This window comes from Carcharodon carcharias, chromosome 8, assembly GCF_017639515.1.
Source record: "Carcharodon carcharias isolate sCarCar2 chromosome 8, sCarCar2.pri, whole genome shotgun sequence".
Lineage (NCBI taxonomy): Eukaryota > Metazoa > Chordata > Chondrichthyes > Lamniformes > Lamnidae > Carcharodon > Carcharodon carcharias.
Genome location: NC_054474.1, coordinates 71,256,949 through 71,276,802, shown reverse-complemented (window position 1 = coordinate 71,276,802; position 19,854 = coordinate 71,256,949). Strand labels below are relative to the sequence as shown.

General features: G+C 43.5%; 1 protein-coding gene across 1 annotated transcript in view; it reads right to left on the bottom strand.

Moving 5' to 3' along the window:
* Nucleotides 1-16,832, bottom strand: part of LOC121280898 (fibroblast growth factor receptor 4-like) — a 53,300-nt gene extending 36,468 nt beyond the window's left edge. Inside the window, exon 1 of the mRNA XM_041193270.1 lies at nt 16,727-16,832. Coding sequence (XP_041049204.1) covers nt 16,727-16,832 — 106 coding nt within the window. The remainder of the gene's footprint in view (nt 1-16,726) is intronic.
* Nucleotides 16,833-19,854: the final 3,022 nt, after the last annotated feature.

Genomic DNA, 19,854 nt, shown 5'->3' with positions numbered 1-19,854 from the left:
TGTTCCTACCATCTTGCTGTGTATTCTCAGCTTCGAAAATGACAATGGACAAAATTAAATATATTAATTTTGAAATATTTCGCGATTCATTCATAGCTCTCATTATAATGGGCAGAATCATAAGCAGAATTTTTTGCTGGTCAGGTGCGCGTGATCGGCGGGCCCAGGAGTGAACGGGAAACAGGCCCCTGTTTGCGCTCAGCCCCTGACCATGATTTCACGCTGGCTCGCCAATTAATGGGCACGGCAGGTGGAAGTGCACCCGCCAAGTGAGATATTGCACAAGTTCACAATGACATCAGGACCTCATCTTGCTCCGTTTCACGGCCATACGGGTTGGGTGCGCGCCCGCCCACAGACGTAAAATTCTGGCTGTAGAACTCAATCCCCAAAGCATCAGTTAAAAATCTGAGAATATCATTTAATAATTATTGGAATTTGACTTATTAAATCAGTGGCTGTAATATCTGAAATAAAATTGCACTCTCTGTTATAGTGAACAACACGTACATCTTGATCCTTGAAATATTGTTCACCCATTCAATGATTGTACTTCATGAAATAAGTCAGGGCCTGCTCCATTTTGTTGTTGCTGTCTGGTTGCAGTCACAACAGTGACCACTGTGGCTGGGATCAAAGAGCTGCTGGTCTTCTAATTGGTTGAGAGCTCTTGGAGGCAGGAACTCAGCCCTTAGAAGGACAGATGTCCTGACACCAAGCAGTTAATTGCCTGATGGGCACAGAATTGGGTCGGGGATCGCAGAAACAGCTGAGGCATTGTTGCCCCTGGTTTTCCAGCTTGCCATCAGTGCCACCACCAATTGCCTTAAATGCAGTCCATTTTGTGCGATAAGAGAGGATTAAAGATGATTTATTCACAAAGGTTAAGAAACAATTTGGAGCACCCACTGGTTGCATGTGATACCACTCTTAAGAACTCTAAATTTGATCACATTTGGCTTGGCTAGGAATACCTCTAATCTTGTACAAAACAGTCTGAATATAATTCACTTATTCATGTGAACTCTGCCTTCCTCACTCAGAGGACAAGGAGTCAGGTCCCAATTAAGTGTACCTCAGTCTGAACGGGAATCAAGCCCACACTTTTGGCATTATTTTGAACTACATGCTAGCCAGCTAGCCAACTGAGATAACCAGCCCCTCTGGGTAGAAAACCCAATCCTATAAAATAGCACCATGGACCTAGGGAACCTGTTCAATACTGAATGATTTCTTGAACTTATAAAATACCTGACAGGTTATTGGGAATGTTTGATTTAGCGCAGTTCCAGCCTGGTCACAGGGAATGCCTAATTTGATATATCCTCAGGAAGAAGGAAGAAGATTTTTCCCAGATTTGACTAAAAAACCTTGTCCTGTGTAGCTGATCCCTGTTATCCTGGAATCATGATAATAACAAAATCAGTCATTCTATGCACCAGGGTTATTAACGAGGCTGAGGGATAAGGAGGCATAAGCCAAATCCAACAACCAGCTCCATTCTTCATGGAACCATTCCATCCAAACAGGTGACACTAATTCCCAAGGGAAATTCTTGGGATTTTTTAAAAGTCATTCTTCTTTTAAGTACCAAACACAAAACAGTAAGTATGTAATGTTGGCTGGGCTGTGTGACAGGCTGGAAGCTGCAGCTCTATTTTACAGCTGCATTGGATTAGCCAAAACAGGACAGATGGAAGATTGTGAGAAGACTTGGCTAGTTACAGAATAAGTGAACTCATCAAATCTGAGCTAATTCCAAGTGATTCTGGTTCATATTCTGTAAGTAGTAAAATATGGAGTGCTCTTCCTTTCCTCAACCCAACAGTTTCACTGTGTGAAAGTAGTGTCCTGTGTCTTGTGCTTCCCTTTGTTTCACCTATCTGCCTGCCTAAGCTAGACAATATCCTGTTCTCATCGTTTCTATGAGAAATGTTCTTCTGAAGTAAGGAGTGATCCTTCAACATATAAACAACACTCTCCTTAATCATTGCTATCCCTGTATCCCATATAAAGTCAAAGATCACCTTGCACTCCTTGATAAGCTATGGACAGAATTTAATGCCCTTTCCATGGCATGTTTGGTAGCAGGGGCATTTAATCAAGTGGGAGGATGGCAGATGGAGACCCTGCCACCTTCCCACGTTCATCCTGATTGCATCCGTGGTGGGAAGACCTAATGGTGGCCTACCAGCCCCGCTGCCAATCGAGGCCCTTAAGTGGGCAATTAATGCCCACTTAAGGGCCACATCCCACTGCTGCTGATACTAACCCAGCATAGGCACAACACAGGGAGCACAACAAACAAGCTTGTGGGCTCCTAGGGGGCCCTTCGTTCAAAGGCACTCAGTGCCCGATAGAGGACCCAGCATCGGGGGGCAGGGGCAGGGGGCAGCTGCTGAGAGTCATCCTCCTGACCTTGCCACCATCCCCACCTTGCAACTTTCCTTTCCCATCACTCAACTGTGTCCTGTGATCCAGCGACAATCCTAGGCCTCGGATGGTGTCATACGAGCAGCAGCCATCGCCTCCCTAGTGGCGCTGCTGTTTAAGAGAGCTGCCCCTTGGCAGGCAGGACTTCCACCCTTGGGGTCCTTGATTTGTTAAATGCCTGAATGGCACTTGATATGGCGGGCCTTCCCTAAAAGAGGAGATGCGGAGTGAGACTTAGGGTTGCCAACTCTGGCTGGCCATATTCTGGGAGACGTTAGCAGAAGTGATGTCACGGAAAGCCGACAGTGTTGCGCAAGCTAGTGAATCTAGAGAAAAGGCCTGTGACACTGAGTGAGAGGGAATGAACCCATCTCCACTAAATTCCACTACTGAGCCTGATCAATTCCTTCTCCTGCCTGTTGCTCTCAGGGAATGGAAATCTGCAGCACGCTACAGTCACCACCAATTCATCCGATACTAATTGATAACATTAATAACACCAATTAATCACTATACTGGCATTCAGCCAGTCTCAGCTGAGCCTAACCATGGCTCATAATCAACGCCCTTTCATCCAACTCTGTGTGCATCCTCTCAACTGATTGGAGCATTGATCATGTGGCCTGTAGGCTGTTCAGATATTTCCATCAAGTGGCGTCCACTGATGCCAAGTCAGGATTTTCCATGGGTGGGGGTGTAGGTTCCTGACACAATGAAGGTCAGCTGGTACTTGGATGCTCACTGTGATTGGCTGCGATTGTGGTACCCGAGCCCAGGCTGTGATTGGCTGGTGGACGGTCCTGGCCGCCGTTGTCAGCAGCTGAAACGCTCCTGGAATGCTTTGTTTTACCTCCAGGAGACTGAGGCCAATTCCTGGGGACTCATGGCCATTCTGGGAGGTTTGGTAACCCTAGTGAGACCCCCTTCGCCTCCACAAATCCAGCCCTATATGTGTGAACTCAAGAGTCAGCTCTCTCTCAAGCAGTACCGTTTAAAGTTTAAACATTTATACAATTGGTTATTTTTCCAATTGTAGATCTTCAGAACAAAACTAAATTTCTCCCTTGATTCTGTTGTTTCAATGCAAATTCCTAGATTGTTTATTAACTCCAATTAATGGTGAAATAAGCCACTTTTGCGACTGAACAAAAAATAAAATACTGGGGATGCCAAAGGGCATTTGAATGTGAGTACAACAGAGCTGCGACACAATCACTGCCTTATCAATCCTGCCCAGAATTCCTGAGATAAAACTGACCTTCAGAGTACAAACACTTCAAGGTGCACTAAACCCTGTAGAGGGCTTTACTCTGATCATTCGACTTTCCTCAGCTGGGGATTGGTTAGGAGGCTATGGGATGACACCAGCCTGATTTCATTTTAGTTACAGGAAAGCAGTCATGGTCACTTATTTTCGTTACGTCAGAGCAAGATAAAAAATCTTATGGACCAGACACTGGCCAAAATTTTCCTCTTTGGCCGCAGTTGGCAATCCAGGTGCAAATTGCGCTAGTTTTTCAAAGTGCATTTGTGGCTCAATTTTCCGTTCACAGCCGTTTGCAATATCACAAACATAAAATCCTCCATGGACCAGTGCAACCGGGCAGTGGTTTAAACATAATTGTTGTTTTCTTTCCTTGCATTAAAAAAATATTCCTTGATATAATTGCACATTGGTGCAGTTTTATTAATACAGGTGAAAATGGATTGATCACAAAAATATAAGCGTTTTTCATGAGCGTCTAGTGCATCATCTGTGAAGAAACTGATTTTTAATAACTGAACATGACTATACAAAAACTATATGGAATCATTTACTAGTTTAATGCATGTACAGTAATCAGTTTCTTAGAGAGTTATATACCCTTTAATATTTCATAGCTTTTAGAAGGTGTCTATTTGAATCTTTGCACCTAAGAAAAGCTTCATTTTAACCGTTTCCATGAAGGCCTGCAAATGGACACAATTAGCGGAAGCGTGCCTGGTGATTAAACTGGAGGTGTGGCTTCTTTTGTGTACAGGGCCAACTTATTTTTAAAACCAGCACAAAGGATTGTGGAAACTCAATCTTCACTTGAAATTCCTTGATCTTTTGCGCTGATTTGGGTGATTTTGAGGCATATTCCTTTACGAGAACCTCTGCAAACTGACAGAAACTCTACCCCTCTATAGTCTGGGGAGGAATCAGTTTCAGACTATAGGAATATCAGCAAGCTTTCTTCATGCTGGACTCGGCGATAATTATACAGGAATTAGTACTACTGTTATAAAGAGAGACTTGAGATGTTAGACCTTTTTACACCAGAACTGAGAAGGGTGACCTAGAATCATAGAATGATACAGCTCATGGTGCCTTTGCCTAATCTTTGAAAGAGTTGCCCAATTAGTCCCATGCCCCTTATCTTTCTTCACAGTCCTGCAAATGTTTCTACATTTATAGAGGTCTCTAAGATTATGAAGGATTATGATCAAGTAAATTGTTGCCACTGGCCAATGAGATGGTAACAGGATGGTAACACATTCTAAATATTTGCAAAAGTAATAAAAGGGAACATTAGAAAAAAAGTTTATTTGCACAGAGGACTGTTAGAATATGTAATTCAATAGATTATTGTTGATGCAGTGCCCATAAGTTATTTTTAAAAAGGAATGGATGATTGCTTAAATGAGAAATCTGGTGAGCAAGAGCTGGAGATTGGGATTAGGCTAGTATCACCTAGAGAAAAGGAGCATACATATTTGATGGGCCTGAATGGTCAGTTTCGGTGTTTTAACATTCTATGATATCTTATTAATAATAACTTTCTTATTTTACATTTTTATTTCTTGAGCAGAAATGGCCATGATATCTCTTTCTTTAACTATACCAGCACAAATGTGACAGGCTTTCATTTAAATGAAATAGGTATCTATTTGACTGCACCAGATAGTGAATGGGTGACACAAAGATGTCAATGCCCACACCAATGTACTCAAACATGCAAACTACAGTGAGAGTGAGATGCTAGCACATAACATGAGACGTTCTTACTCTGATATTTAACATTTCTGCCTATAGGGATAGGATGCTCCACTGTAATAGCAGCTATGACTCTATAGTTTAAGATTAGGCTTTCTATACAGAGCTCTTGACCAAAGAAAGCTCAAGCACTTCAATATGTATGTGATTCAGCAGTGTTTTTTGTTGAAAATCAATGTCTTTCTCATCATCAAACTCCCCACCCTCCCCCAAAGGGTCATGACCCAGTACCTGACATGTGAAGACAAGAAGGAATGATTTGCTGCATGCTGAGGCATGACCTTTCAACCTTAGCCAACAACCCCACAGTGACAAGGACAAAAGTATGTTACTCTATAGGATGGGGTGCAGTGAGAGGCTGAGACTCCATGGGTGTCTTGGAGGGGGGAAGAGGTCACTCACTAGGAAACCTGACAACTCCATTGACAAACATGTCAACTTCTGACAGAGCTTAAAGTCAAAGCCTTTGGGTGGAATACTTGAGGGTGTGGTTTCAAAGTGACTAAAATTCACTTCTCGGCCACATTCTGAGCAAACTAGCAAAGTTCTCAAACTGCAGGGGAAGAGCAACAATTGGGAACAGAAATGACAGCAAATGAAGCATCACTGCAGTTATACCCAAAGCCATCAATTCTTATCAAGAGCCTGCTCCCCTAAGAGCTAAAACATCTAAAGAGATACCCCACTTTTTGTGGTGACTGATTGCTCGCAGTTTTATTTATTTGGTTTATATCATTCATACAGTCATCACGATAGTGCATTTGAAAGGTGTACCAGTGAGATTAGGTACTAAAAATATTACACTTTTAATATTTAACCTGATGATTAGTGAAATAAGGTTCTGGCATTGTAGCTGCAGCAATAGCACACAAGTTGTAATGTTTAAAAAGTACTAAATATGAATGAAAGCCTTAAGCCCCATTGCTCAGCATTTCCTGAACCCACTGAGAAATATATTGGGCTGAGTATTTTAGAAAACTAATGGCGTGTTAACAAGGCACACTCTTATTAATGTGAAAATTGCCCAGCAGGGTCAGTGGATCAAGAGATATGCCATGAGTTGCAAATCACCAAAGCTTGTTGGTCGACTTATACCGCACCTCCATTTGTTACCCTTGGCCTCCTCGTTATCTTTGGAGAATTTAATAGATTTGCACAGTGATTGACCGTTAAACAAGATGTGAAAAGTTGGGGCCGGAATTTAACAGCATAAATATCTATTAATGACATGATAATTGTCAATATGCCAATCAAATCTCTCTGGCTCAGAAGGGGAACAATTTAATCTGTTCAATCTCATTCCTTCATGCATTAAATTGTTAATAGCAATTTTAAAAATATAAATTTTATAATTTTCATTTTTTTCTTGCTCATCCTCTCTGCCCCTTTTATCTTCCCTAATCCAATCTCCCTTCTTTCTCTTTCTGTACCTGATTTGACTCTAATTCACTCCTCTTTTCATTGTTTAGAGAGATACGATGTTGGTCCTGCCATTCACTCAGGACCCAGATGGCCTAATGTTCTCACCGAGCTATTATAAGGTCACACTTCCACCAAGTTACAACACAAAAGAGTTTTGAGCTGAAAGGTTTAGAAAGATGCCCATCTAATGGTGTATGCCACAAGATGACTTGCTTCAGAAAGATCTGGCTAATGTGTTTTTTACTAAAAAGTCATGGAGTGAAGGAGGGTCCCCTTTACTTAGTAACTAAGTTAACCCTGTGCAGTAAATGCATCTTTGACAGCGCTCTGTGATTTAATACAGAAAAGATATAGGGGAGATGGTGGCATAGTGGTAATGTCATTCCGCTAATGATCTAGGGGCATGGGTTCAAATCACACCACGGCAGCTTGTTGGAATTTAAATTCAATTAATAAATCTGGAATTATGAAGCTAGTCTCAGTAATAGTGACCATGAAACTATCATTGATTGTTGTAAAACCCATCGGGTTCAATAATGTCCTTTAGGGAAGGAAAACTGCTGTCTTGCCCAGTCTGGCCGACATATGACTCCAGATCCACAGCAATGTGGTTGACTTTGAACTGCCCTCTGAAATGTTCAGTTCAAGAGCAATTAGGGATGGGCAACAAAGATTGGCTTTGCCAGTGATGTCCCCTCACAGGGCAGGCAATTGCATAGTGGACTAATAATCCAGCGACCCACACTAATGCTCTGGGTTCGAATCCCACCAAGGCAGATGGTGTGATGATTTGAATTCAATAGGAATCTGAAATTAAAAGTCTAATGATGACCAGAAATCATTGTCGATTGTTGTAAAAGCCCATCTGGTTCATTAATGCACTTTAGGGAAAGAAATCTGCCAGCCTTGTCTGGTCTGGCCTACGTGAGACTCCAGACCCACAGCAATGTGGTTGACTCTTAAGTGCCCTCTAAAATGGCCTATCAAACCTCTACAAAGTCTCAAAGAAGGAACAAAACCGGACGGACCTAGGCACCAGAAATGACTGTGCAAAGTCCTCCTCACTAACATCTGGGGACCAGTGCCAAAACTAGGAGAGCTGTCTTGCAGACAGCATCATACTCACCGAATCATACCTTACCAATGTTCCAGGCACCATCACCGTCCCTGGGTATGCCTGTCCCAGCAGAGGTGCTGGCACAGTGGTATACAGGCGGGAGGGAGTTGCCCTGGGAGTCCTCAACGTCGGCTCCGGACCCCAGGAAGTCTCATGGCATCAGGTCAAAAATGGGCAATGAAACTTCCTGCTGAATTACCACGTACTGCCCTCCCTCAGCTGATGAATTAGTGCTCCTCCATGTTGAACATCACTTGGAGGAAGCACTGAGGGTGGCAAGGACACAGAATGTACTCTGGGTGGGAGACTTCAATGTCCATCACCAAGAGTAGCTCGGTAGCACCACTACTGACCAAGCTGGCCCAGTCCTAAAGGACATACCTGCTAGACTGGGTCTGAGGCAGGTGCTGAGTGAACCTACAAGAGGGAAAAACATACTTGACCTCATCGTCACCAACCTGCTTGCTGCAGATGCATCTATCAATGACAGTATCGGTCGGAGTGACCACCGCACAGTCATTGTGGAGATGAAATCCCGCCTTCACACTGAGGAGACCCTCCATCGTGTTGTGTGGCACTACCACCATGCTAAATGTGATAGATTTTGAATAGATCTGGCAACTCAAGACTGGGCCTCCATGAGGTGCTGTGGGTCATCAGCAGCAGCAGAATTGTACTCGAACACAATCTGTAAACTCATGGCATGGACAAATGCCCCATTCTACCATTACCATCAGGCCAGGGGATCAACCCTGGTTCAATGAAGAGTGCAGGAGGGAATGCCAGCAACAGCAACAGGTATGCCTAAAAATGAGGTGCCAACCTGGTGAAGCCATAACAGGGCTACTTGTGTGCCAAACAGCAGAGGCAGCAAGTGATAGAAAGAGCTAAGCAATCCCAAAACCGACAGATCAGATCTAAGCTCTGCAGTCCTGCCACATCCAGTCGTGAATGGTGGTGGACAATTAAACAACTCACTGGAGGAGGAGGCTCCACAAATATCCCCACCCTCAATGATGGAGGAGCCCAGCACAGCAGTGCAGAAGATAAGGCTGAAACATTTGCTACATTATTCAGCCAGAAGGACCAAGTGGATGATTCATCTCGGCCTCCTCTGGGGGTCCCCAGCATCACAGATGCCGTCTTCAGCCAATTCGATTCACTCCACATGATATAAGAAATGGCTGAAGACACTGGATACTGCAAAGGCTATGGGGCCTGACAACATTCCAGCAATAGTACTGAAGACTTGTGTTCCAGAACTTTCCGCTAGCCAAGCTGTTCCAGTACAGCTACAACACTGGCATCTACCCTTCCATGTGGAAAATTGCGCAGGTATGTCCTGTACACAAGAAGCAGGACAAATCCAACCTGGAAAATTACCTCCCCATCAGCCTACCCTTGATCATCAGTAAAGTAATGGAAGCGATCATCAACAGTGCTATCAAGCGGCACTTGCTTCACAATAACCTGCTCACTGATGCTCAGTTTGGGTTCCACCAGGGCCACTCAGCCCTTGACCTCATTATAGTCTTGGTTCAAACATGGACAAAAGAGCTGAACTCCTGAGGTGAGGTGAGAGTGACTGCCCTTGACATCAAGACTGCATTTGACTGAGCCCTTGCAAAACTGGAGTCAATGGGAATCGGGGGGAAATCTCTCCAGTGGCTGGAGTCATACCCAGCACAAAGGAAGATGGTTGTGGTTGTTGGAGGTCAGTCATCTCAGCTCCAGGACTTCACTGCAGGTGTTCCTCAGGGTAGTGTCTTCGGCCCAACCATCTTCAGCTGCTTCACCAATGACCTTCCTTCCATCATAAGGTCAGAAGTGGGGATGTTCACTGATATTGCTCAATGTTAGCACCATTTGCGACTCCTCAGCTACTGAAACAGTCAATGTCCAAATGCAGTAAGACCTGGACAATATCCAGGCTTGGGCTAACAAGTGGCAAGTAACATTCATGCCACACAAATGCCAGGCAATGACCATGTCCAACAAGAGGGAATCACCCTTTGACGTTCAATGGCATTACCATCATTGAATCCCCCACTGTCAACATTGTGGGAGCTATCATTGGCCAGAAACTCAGCTGGACTAGCCATGTAAATACTGTGGCTACAACAGTAGGTCAGAGGCACGGAATCCTGCAATGAGTAATTCACCTCAGCGCTACCAGGGTTTGGGGCGGGAGGAGGGTGAGAAACTACCCTGAGGAACTCCTGCAGTGAAGTCAGCGTGGGTGCGGAGGTGCGCACAATGAAAGCTCCCTGAAGGCAGAGAGCTGCCTCCGGGAGCTGAAGAATTTAAATTCAATAAAATCAGATTTTAAATTCTGGAAAATTGCCCATGCATCAGAATGAGTCACCTAAATATATGGATGCTGAAATTTGTCTCCAAATATTTTTATCTTTTCTTAAATTAATATCGGAAACCTCATCCCGCCCTTGGATGAGGTTTCCTGAAAAATGCAAAGGCTGCCTGCGCCCACCCGCTGACTGTAATGTTGGATAGGCAGCAAAAAATCCCAGCTAACTGCGCTGTTAATGGGTTTAATAGCCCTTTTAATTGTCGGCAAGCGCTACGGACTCTTGCATGTCCCCGCCGACCGAAATATCGTGCGAGTGCTCGATGATGTCGGGACGCTCGCCTGACGTTATCATGTGCTATTTTATGCTTGAGCATGTCGGGCCCTTGCCTGCATGCCAAACAAAAGATCCTGGTTAGTGTTTCGTGATTCCTTGTTAAAAAATAGTCAACATGCAGATGCTCAGGAAGGAGAGAAATGGGCTGTGCTAATATATCCTTCACAATCAGATAACCTGTTGCCACTCACCATCAAGGCTTCCAAATGAATTATGGCTATTTAGGTGACGTAGGAGAAGGCAGTTGGTGCCCAGGAGTGAACCAATACTTTTGGGAGCTGAGGATTGAAAATTAAAAGAAAGATACTTGGCGGAAAAGAAATTGATTTATTATTGATGCTTTGCAAAAAGAGACTTTTTGCATAAATAGGTCCTGTCTTGTAATTAGGGAACTTATTTTGTATTCTCAACTGTCTCTTTGTCTCATCCATGTTCTGGGCTCCCACATGGATACTGCCTTTTCAGCAATGGATTGGAAGGCTGCTTCCCTTCTGTGTTATCCAGCTAGCAACTGTCCCAGTTCCCAGTCAGTCTGCCTCCTGCCTGTATCTTTAAATTGGAAGTTACTGTCAGCCTTAGGTTTTTATTTTCAGGAGCTGCTGCCTTTTCCTTGTTTGCTGTCACAGCTGGCAGCAAACACAGGCCAATCTTGGGTCACCAAGTGTTAATCCTTGCCCTCTGGGAGCATGGCAACAACAAACACAAGATTCAAAGCCAGCCTGCCTTTCTCCATAGGCACTAGCCTGGAATTCCCTGATTCCTTCTCAAAATGACAGAGAGATTGAGTCCCATACTGGGAAGCAGACAAAGCTACCTCTTCTTCCCACCCTGACACATGAAGAAGTTTATTAAGATGTCATTTATCTCCAGCTGTGTTAAAGAGATGCAGACTGAATAAAATGCAACCTGCTCATGATGCCTCTTAACTTGTCCAATAGAAAACAGATCTTGTTCTAAAAGGCCAGACTTCCTGGGCTGGTGGAATCACTATCGTAGTATGTATTTTTCTAATCAAGAGGAGCACAGTGAGAATGTGGGAGTGATGCTGCTTTCAGCAATGGTCCCACAGTTCTTGGGACTGAAATTGATACCTACTCCCCAACATGTTGATAGCATCCCTATTTCAGACTGGAGACTCAAAGTCAGTAACTGAAATCTCAAAACTTTTCCAGAGAACACAAGGAAGAATCAGGAAACTAAGAAAATGAAAGAAAATGACAAAAATGCGGAAAGAATCTTAAAGGTGTGGAAAGCGCAGTCTCTTTCAAAGTAAATCAACTTCACCTAGGATATAAGTAGTTGAAAGCATGATCATGCGATGGGTCTTGATGACTTTGTGGTTTCTCTTTGCGTCTGCCATCACTAAGTTTTTTTAAGTGATAGTTTTAGCAAAAGTTATTTTTTAAAATAATTATACCACTTTGAAAACAATGCTTGCTGTATCTAAGCAATGAGGCATTTAACTTGGTGGTTTTGCAGTGAAGTTTTTGTAGCCATTGCTTCTGGTTATTCCACTGGGGCAATAACATCCCTTCATTACTGCTGCTGCTTTGCACCAAAATGTTCTACTTGGTACATTGACTCTATTGTGCCAGGGTACAGGCATGCTCTATGGTTATACCTAATGGCTCAGCTTTGTTCTCACTGCAAAGTCACATGCATTCACAACACTTATTTCCTCTTTTTGGAGGAATGATACCTGCCTTTTACCCTCATAAGTTATCTGAAATTCCTAATGGGGAAAGATAGTCTAGGGAAAAGAGTTTACATGCAAACGAGCTTCTTCCCTTCCTCCACACTTAACAATATTATTGTTATTAAAACATGTCTCCTAAATATTAGGAAAGATATCTCATTTGATCGCATTATGAGGACTCAGAATTTTTAGTTCATTGCAAGCTCTTGTACATTTACTTAATGTAACGCTACTTCAGTTGAGTGTTCTGGAATGTGTGAATCTAGATTGAGGATCAGCTAAATCAATTCTGTGACTCACTGACATCACGAAGCTCAGCAGATCAGGTGGTCCCAGGTTCAACCCCAAATCTGGTGAGTTAGCTGAACTCAGAAAAGTATTTGGGGTTTTCCAATTGGCCTCAGCTCCCCAAATAATAAAGGGGACAAGATCCAGAGTGCTTCCTGCTAGAAAGCAGGCTAGCACAGGATTGGGCTGGTCCAACAGCCTACCACAACTCACTGTCCAAAGTCACACAAGGATGAAGTATCAGAGGACTTGTGTCATTCTGTCATCTCCCAGCAAGAGCTCAGCTGAAGCACATTGGTATTTGAAAAGGTGCTGTGAAAGTAAACAGCAAAAGAAAACCTCACGACATGTGTATAGCCCATTACTCTATTATTTTCCTGGAATCAGGTAGAGCAGGGTAGAGACCCTGATTTACCAGAAGGTGATCTTTTCAATGGTTCAGAACACAAGGTAACAAGCAGTGAAAATCATGTTCATCCTCACAATAACCTTTTTTAGTTAATTAAAAGAAGAAATTTAAACTGCCTTCCCTAGGAGTCCTCTGTGTTGCTCTTAAATAATGCTGCATTAGCCCATCCTCTCATTACCTCATGCTGCTCTCTGTAAACAGCTTTTAATCTTCACACACCACCTGCTTAGACAAGGCCTTCCATCGACCTCCTCAGCCTGCTCACAGCTTGATGCTGAATCCTCTTTTAGCTTTGTCTCTGCTCTTCCATTCTAATGATCTTATATCTATAAGATTTTAATCTCAGGTGACAACAGCAATATGCACTCTGACTAGCTGGTTGAATCCATTACTATCCTTTTTCCTCAATGTTATTAATGACATGGGTACAGTTCTGAATCAGCTACACACCTGATACTACCCATAATACCTAAACCTAAACTCTGGAATTCCATCTCTAAACCTCCCCACTACCCTCGTCCATGCCCTCATTAGTGCTTTTTCCCTCCTTTAAGACATTCCTTCAAACTTACTTCACCTGTCCTAATCGCTCCATATGTGGCTCAGTCCCAAAGTTTTTTTTGTAACACTTCTGTGAGGCACCTTGTGATGTTACATTAAAGGCTCTATTTCAATAAGTTCTTGTTCTTGCAAAATACTTTGGGCCATCCTGAGATTTTGAAAGGCAACTAATATATTAATGCAAATACTTTTTCCCTTCTTTTATAAACAATTCTCTCATTCTGTCATACTGGCATAATCATAGTATCAATTACGTACAACTCTCTCATATAGACATAGGTACAAGTCTAGTATCAGTTATAGAATGCACCCCTGCAGGTTGGCACAGGTGTAGATCTAGTATCAGTTCATTACAACTTACCCAGACTGACATAGCTATGGATGTGGTATCAGCTATGTACAAGTCCTTCATGGGTATGGGTATAAATCTAGTTACATGGACACAGATACAGATCTTGTATCACAGGTGTACCTTTCTCCCATACTGCTGCAGGTATTGTCACTCAGTGGGTCTCAATTGCCTGGATTTGCAATTGAGCTCTGTTTTCTCTTAAACAGAATAAACTATGCATAGCTGACAATAACTGAGGGCCTGACTGCTCAGCTGGTCACTGAAGGACACATTCCATAAGCAAGGGAACCACATAAATGGGTAAGCAACAGTTGCCGGTGAGATGTGTGGGTCTTTTTGTGAGGAGGATAAACTGCAGATGAAAAAGTTCTGTTTGGATGATAAGAACCTTCTATATACATTTAACGGTTAGCCATGGTTTGGTGGTACTTTTACTAATCAGGCCACAATGTGCAATTGATGCAATTGTGGTATAAATTAGTTTAATCCAACGCAATCTGCATAACAAAATGGCTAGACTGTCTATCGACATTTGCGGTGTAAAAAGCTTTGAAATGAAAGCATATCTACAAGGTGTATTGTGAAAAATTCCTCCAATATGAAGAAATTGAACTTTAGCTTGAATTTTATACAATTCAAAGAAAAACTCCAGCACCTAAGTGTGAGGGGGTGGGTGGAAAAGGAGACTTCTGCAACCAAAAGCCTGCTATTCATTTAACAAGCAACCCTTAATTGGCTTCCATGTCTGCAACAATTAAATATTCCTGAAAATTAGCCAAGTTCCTTCACCCTCCATTCAAGAGGAGGAGAGCAGAGTTGCTTGCAGGCCGTGTGAACTCCACGCCTCATCTGGGCTGCTATGTGTGAGACGTTCACTCCATTCATAATAAACTGACAGCTTCTGTTTCTGGTGCCACAGACTGCAGTGGGGAGGGAGGGAGGGAGGGAGGGAGGGAGGGAGAGAGGCTGGGGGTAGGGGGTGTGTGTGGTGGTGGTGGTGCGGGGTGCAGTTGGATTGTGCTTTCCAGAATGGCAGGCCAGCTTCTTTTCCCTTCTCCCCCCCCACCCCCAGCTCTGCCACCCCCTTACTTCCTTACTTCATAGGTTTTGGCCTGGGGCCACCAATCTCACATTAAAGCCCAGAACATTGAAGGATAGAGTGACACACAGAATCGAGCCTGAGCGGGTGCTCTTTATACACAAATGTACACAATTCCCAGGGACAATAACTGGGCCACCACTCAAAAGCAGGCTAGATTACAGTGCGCATTTCTGTGGACAAAGGCCTCTCTCTGGGTCGAGACTTTGGGGGCAGCATGTGAGACAGGCTAATGAGATCTCACGCAGCAAATCCCTCAGTAACCGCACCATGTCCTGATATTCCTCCTTTAACCCTTTGCAAACCAAGGAAGATTTACATGTTACAAACCACGCAGTGCTCCCTTAGCAACCTTAAAATGGCTGTCTCCTATAACCAATTCATTACCATTTAGGTGTTAGAGAATCCAAGTATGTTTTATAATGTGTTATGGTTGGGGGGGCGGTGGATCTCTACTAATTTACCTGGTTAAGACTATAAATTGCTGAGCTAGATTGAACAGAACTAGCTAACTCAGCATAGAACGGGAATCTAGAACAGCAGATCCTAAGCTATATTCTTATATTCACCCTTTAATCTCGGCGGTTTGATCCTTGGTCTGTTTTAGTTGCATTTATTTAAATGGGAAAGTAGGTGATAGTGCTACAATCATGGTTATAGAGGTGAAATCAAACAGTGTTTCTACCGGGCTGCTAGTCTCAAACTGGTAGGAAATGAATATGTGTGGATGTCAGGTGAGACCAGAATAGTCCCCGGTTTGTGGTGCTTTGCATGGACAATTAGGTCACCAGTACTCGTTGTTCATTGATTACACATGAGGAATGGTCACTTGGGCAAATTATCAAAAGGTGACTGGTGCCCATGAAGCTTTGCCCCGCCAAGGAATCAACACATTTAGGAAAGCAAGTGGGGAGGGGAGACAATTGAGGGAAAATGGAGAGAGAAAAGATATGTATTGTTGATCTACTCTGGATGCAGATTCTCAGCATGCTCATAGCCTGCAGAACTGCTCAATCAATTTGTTGCAGCTCTATAATAAGCAGAAAATTTTTGTTGAAATCTCGCAGATCAGTTTCTTTTCCTTGTTCCTCATTCATGAGGTAATGAGTCACCTTAAGATATGACTTCACTGGCAACAGCAACTTCACATTACCTCAGCCCAAATGATCATTGCACGGGATCTTTTGAGCTAATTGATGATAATGGGCAATAAACTAAGTAAAGCAAAGAAGGCTCTTAGGGGAGGGGTTGACACAGTCCAACAACTAAGGAGTTGTCTTGAAGCTGCCAGGCAACGGGCAGTGGAAGAACAAAAATTGGTTCAAGAACCGGCACAGGAGTGAAAGTTCCATGCAGCTGGAGCCAGCAATGGGCAAACATCAGCCAGGAGTCAGTGGAGGAGTGAAATCCAGTTTACCTGACATTAGAGGAGGACTATTTGACCAAGAACTAGTTTGTCGGTCTTAACTAAGGATTGCTCCTTCCCAGTCTATACGGCTTATTTACTCATTAGGCGGAATTTTATGCAGGCAGGATTTTACGGTCCCACCGAAGTCAACGGACTTTTGAGCGGCTAGCCCTACGTGACCGTAAAATTCCCCCCATTGAGTCTTTGCAAGAACTTTGATGGAGAATTAGTCTATTCTACATTGCCATCTAATACTAAATAAGTATCATATTAGTCTTACCTGGTTGAGTGGTCTTCTCTTCCAATTGTGATTGAGTGGGCCTCAACACAGTGAGTGTAATGGGGATGAACAAGTAGAGACACAGTTTATACAACACGTGGCTCATTCCTCTTCTTTTGATTGAAAATGAAAGGAGTTATAAACCTTCCAATCTTTGTGACTCAGCTGCTCAGGGCACTCATTGGTGATATTGGGAGATGGATGGGCCCCAAAACTTTGTATCTCAGTTGTTCTGTCCGCTCATTGGCAGAGGCCTGTGAATCAGTTCTTCAATTGCTGACAGTCTGCTGGAAAATAAAATAAAATGATCAGCTCCCTCTGTGAGATTGGCATTTCCACTAAATATCTTGAGGGTGAATGCAGTATTACTTTGCATGCCACATAGACTGAAAGAGTTGAGCCTCTCATCCGCTGTGATTTACCAATGAGTCTGTCCAATTGTTCCTGGTAGGCTTATAATGCATTTATATTTAAGATCTCTGGTTGTTCCCCTCCAAGCCGCTCACCAGACTTGGAAATATATCGCTGTTCCTTCAATGTCACTGGGTCACAATTCTGGAACTCCTAACAGCACTGTGGGTGTACCTACACCACATGGATTGCAGCGGTTCAAGAAGGTAGCTCACCACCACCTTCTCAGGGGCAACTATGGATGGACAATAAATACTGGCCCAGCCAGCGACACCCACAACACATAAGTGAATAAAAAAAGAGGGGAGGGGGAGGCTAGTGGCTGGAGGAATGAGGAGCAAAAAAAAGAGAAGGAAATTATTTGTTATTTTATTGTCTGTGCTTATCTCATTGGGATCAGACTTTGACTATGAATACCGAAGAAGATATGACTTTTCACCCCAGCTCCTTTCTCTTTTATTACAGATTTCTACAGGGGATATTATCAGTAAGTGTGTCTGACAATTTTTTCACGACCCATTCCTTATCTTATAGATGTGCATTCATTTCCAATGCAGGGTGTGCAAAGCTAAATGAGCCCTCAGTTATTGACCTTGAGATGTAGACCTTTATTTCCCTGGGTGATGATGTGGCAAGCTAATCTCCTGCCCTTTATGGAACTTATCTTATTTTTATTTAATTGAAATCAATGGGATGAAGATTGTGGGTGTTGGTGGAAGGGGTGGAGAAATCACATAATGGGTCTGGGATCCACACTGCCAGATGACTGTTGAGGCAGTAAAGCTGAAAATCAACTCCTCAATTTCTCTCAGCCGCGATTTCTCTGTTAATCATGGGGCAGAATTTTCGGGTCAGCCGGTGGCTGCGATGGGCGGGCCCGGGAGCAGCCAGGGAACGGATCGCCAACTGGGATCGGCCCCCGGCTGTAATCTCACAATGGCTGGCCAATTAATGGCAGCCAGCGTGAAACGGGAGGAGGGCGAGCGCTGAAGTCAGCGCGAGTGTGGGGGAGCGTGGAAGGAAAGCTCCCTGGAGGCAGAGAGCTGCCTCAGGGAGCTGACAAATTTAAAATCAATAAAAACAGAATTTAAAATCAGGAAAAAATGTCCACGCGTCAGAATGAGTCACCTTAACGTGCGAATGCTGAAAATTCTGTCCGAACATTTAAATCTTTTTTAAAATTAATCTCGGAAAACTCATTCCGCCCTTGGATGAGGTTTCCTCAAAAAGGCAAAGGCTGCCAGGCCGATTCACCTGCCTGCCCGCCAACCGTAATGTTGGACAGGCAGCAAAAAATCGCTGTCAATTGCTACTTTAATGGCCTTAATAGGCCTCTTAATTGTCAGCCGGCGCCCGCCAACCAAAATATCGCGTGAGTGCGCAATAACGTTTGGACCCGTACACCGAGTGAAAAATTCTACCCATAGTTTTAATCATATGACAAGAATCATGTCATCTGTATTACATATTTAACATACTTTCAACTCAAGAGTGAGGACGTTTGCATATTATAACTTATGTCCTACCCTAGGATCAAACTCTGAACACGGATAAAAGAGCCTATTTGACAATCTCCTCATCAAAGCACCAAGTTATTTCTTAAGATTCCAATTGTTTTGCTTCCAGTAACCTACCAAAAAGCCATTCTAGAGACTGATCATTATTATGTTAAAAGAATCATTTTATGTGTATCATTTACTCTTTTGCCAGTCTGTGCTATAGTCATTATGTTCCTATGCACTCACAATCTGACTTGCACATTTTATTATTACGGGGAAATGGTGGTGCAGTGGTAATGTCATTGGATTAGTCATCTAGAGATCCAGATTAGTGGCTCTGGAGGCATGAGTTCAAATTCCACTAGAGCTGGTGGAATTCAAATTCAGCTAATTAATAAAAATCTGGAATTGAAAGCTAGTCTATGTAATGGTGACCAGGAAACTATCATTGATTGTTGTAAAAACCCATCTGGTTCACTAATGTCACTTAGGAAAGGTAATTTGCTCCTCTTTACCTGGTCTGGCCTACATGTGACTCCATAGCAATGTGGTTGACTCTTAACTGGGACCCCCTCCACTCTGAAATGCCCGAGCAAGCTGCACCACTTGTTACAGATCCATTTGGGCTGCAGCAGTTCAAGGAGGTGCTTCATCATCTATTTCTCAAGGGCAGTTGGGATGGGCAACAAATGCTGATCTTGACAGCAATGCCCACATCCCATGAATGAATGTAAAAAAAATCTCTTCTTAATAAAAGCCCAGCAAAATTGAAGTGAGAAAAATAAGCTTTGTATCACTTAGAGAAATGGTTCACTTGGGGGAGAATTTTCCCCTGTTGGGGGCGGGTTGTGCGGGGGCGGGCAGGAGCAAGTGCGAACCCGATCGGCGCCCCCAATTGCCTGTGCGCCGCCATTTTAAGCGGGGGGGTGCCAGTTAAGGTCCACCCAGCGTGACGCACACCCGGAAGCGCTGAGTGCTTCCTATGCGGGCAGGGGGGTGATTCCCTGAGAGGTTCCTTGTGCTCTTTTGCGCATGCGCGCGGAAGAGCGCAGAGATCTCTCCAAGGCACAGGGGTGCCTCAGGGAGATTGGTTTCAGTGCTAAAGTTTGAAATGAAGGTTTGTAACACTTTTAAAACATGTTCCCTCATGTGACACTATCACATGAGCTGGGACATGTCAAAGAATAAAAGCATAAATTGTTATTACATTTCAAAACA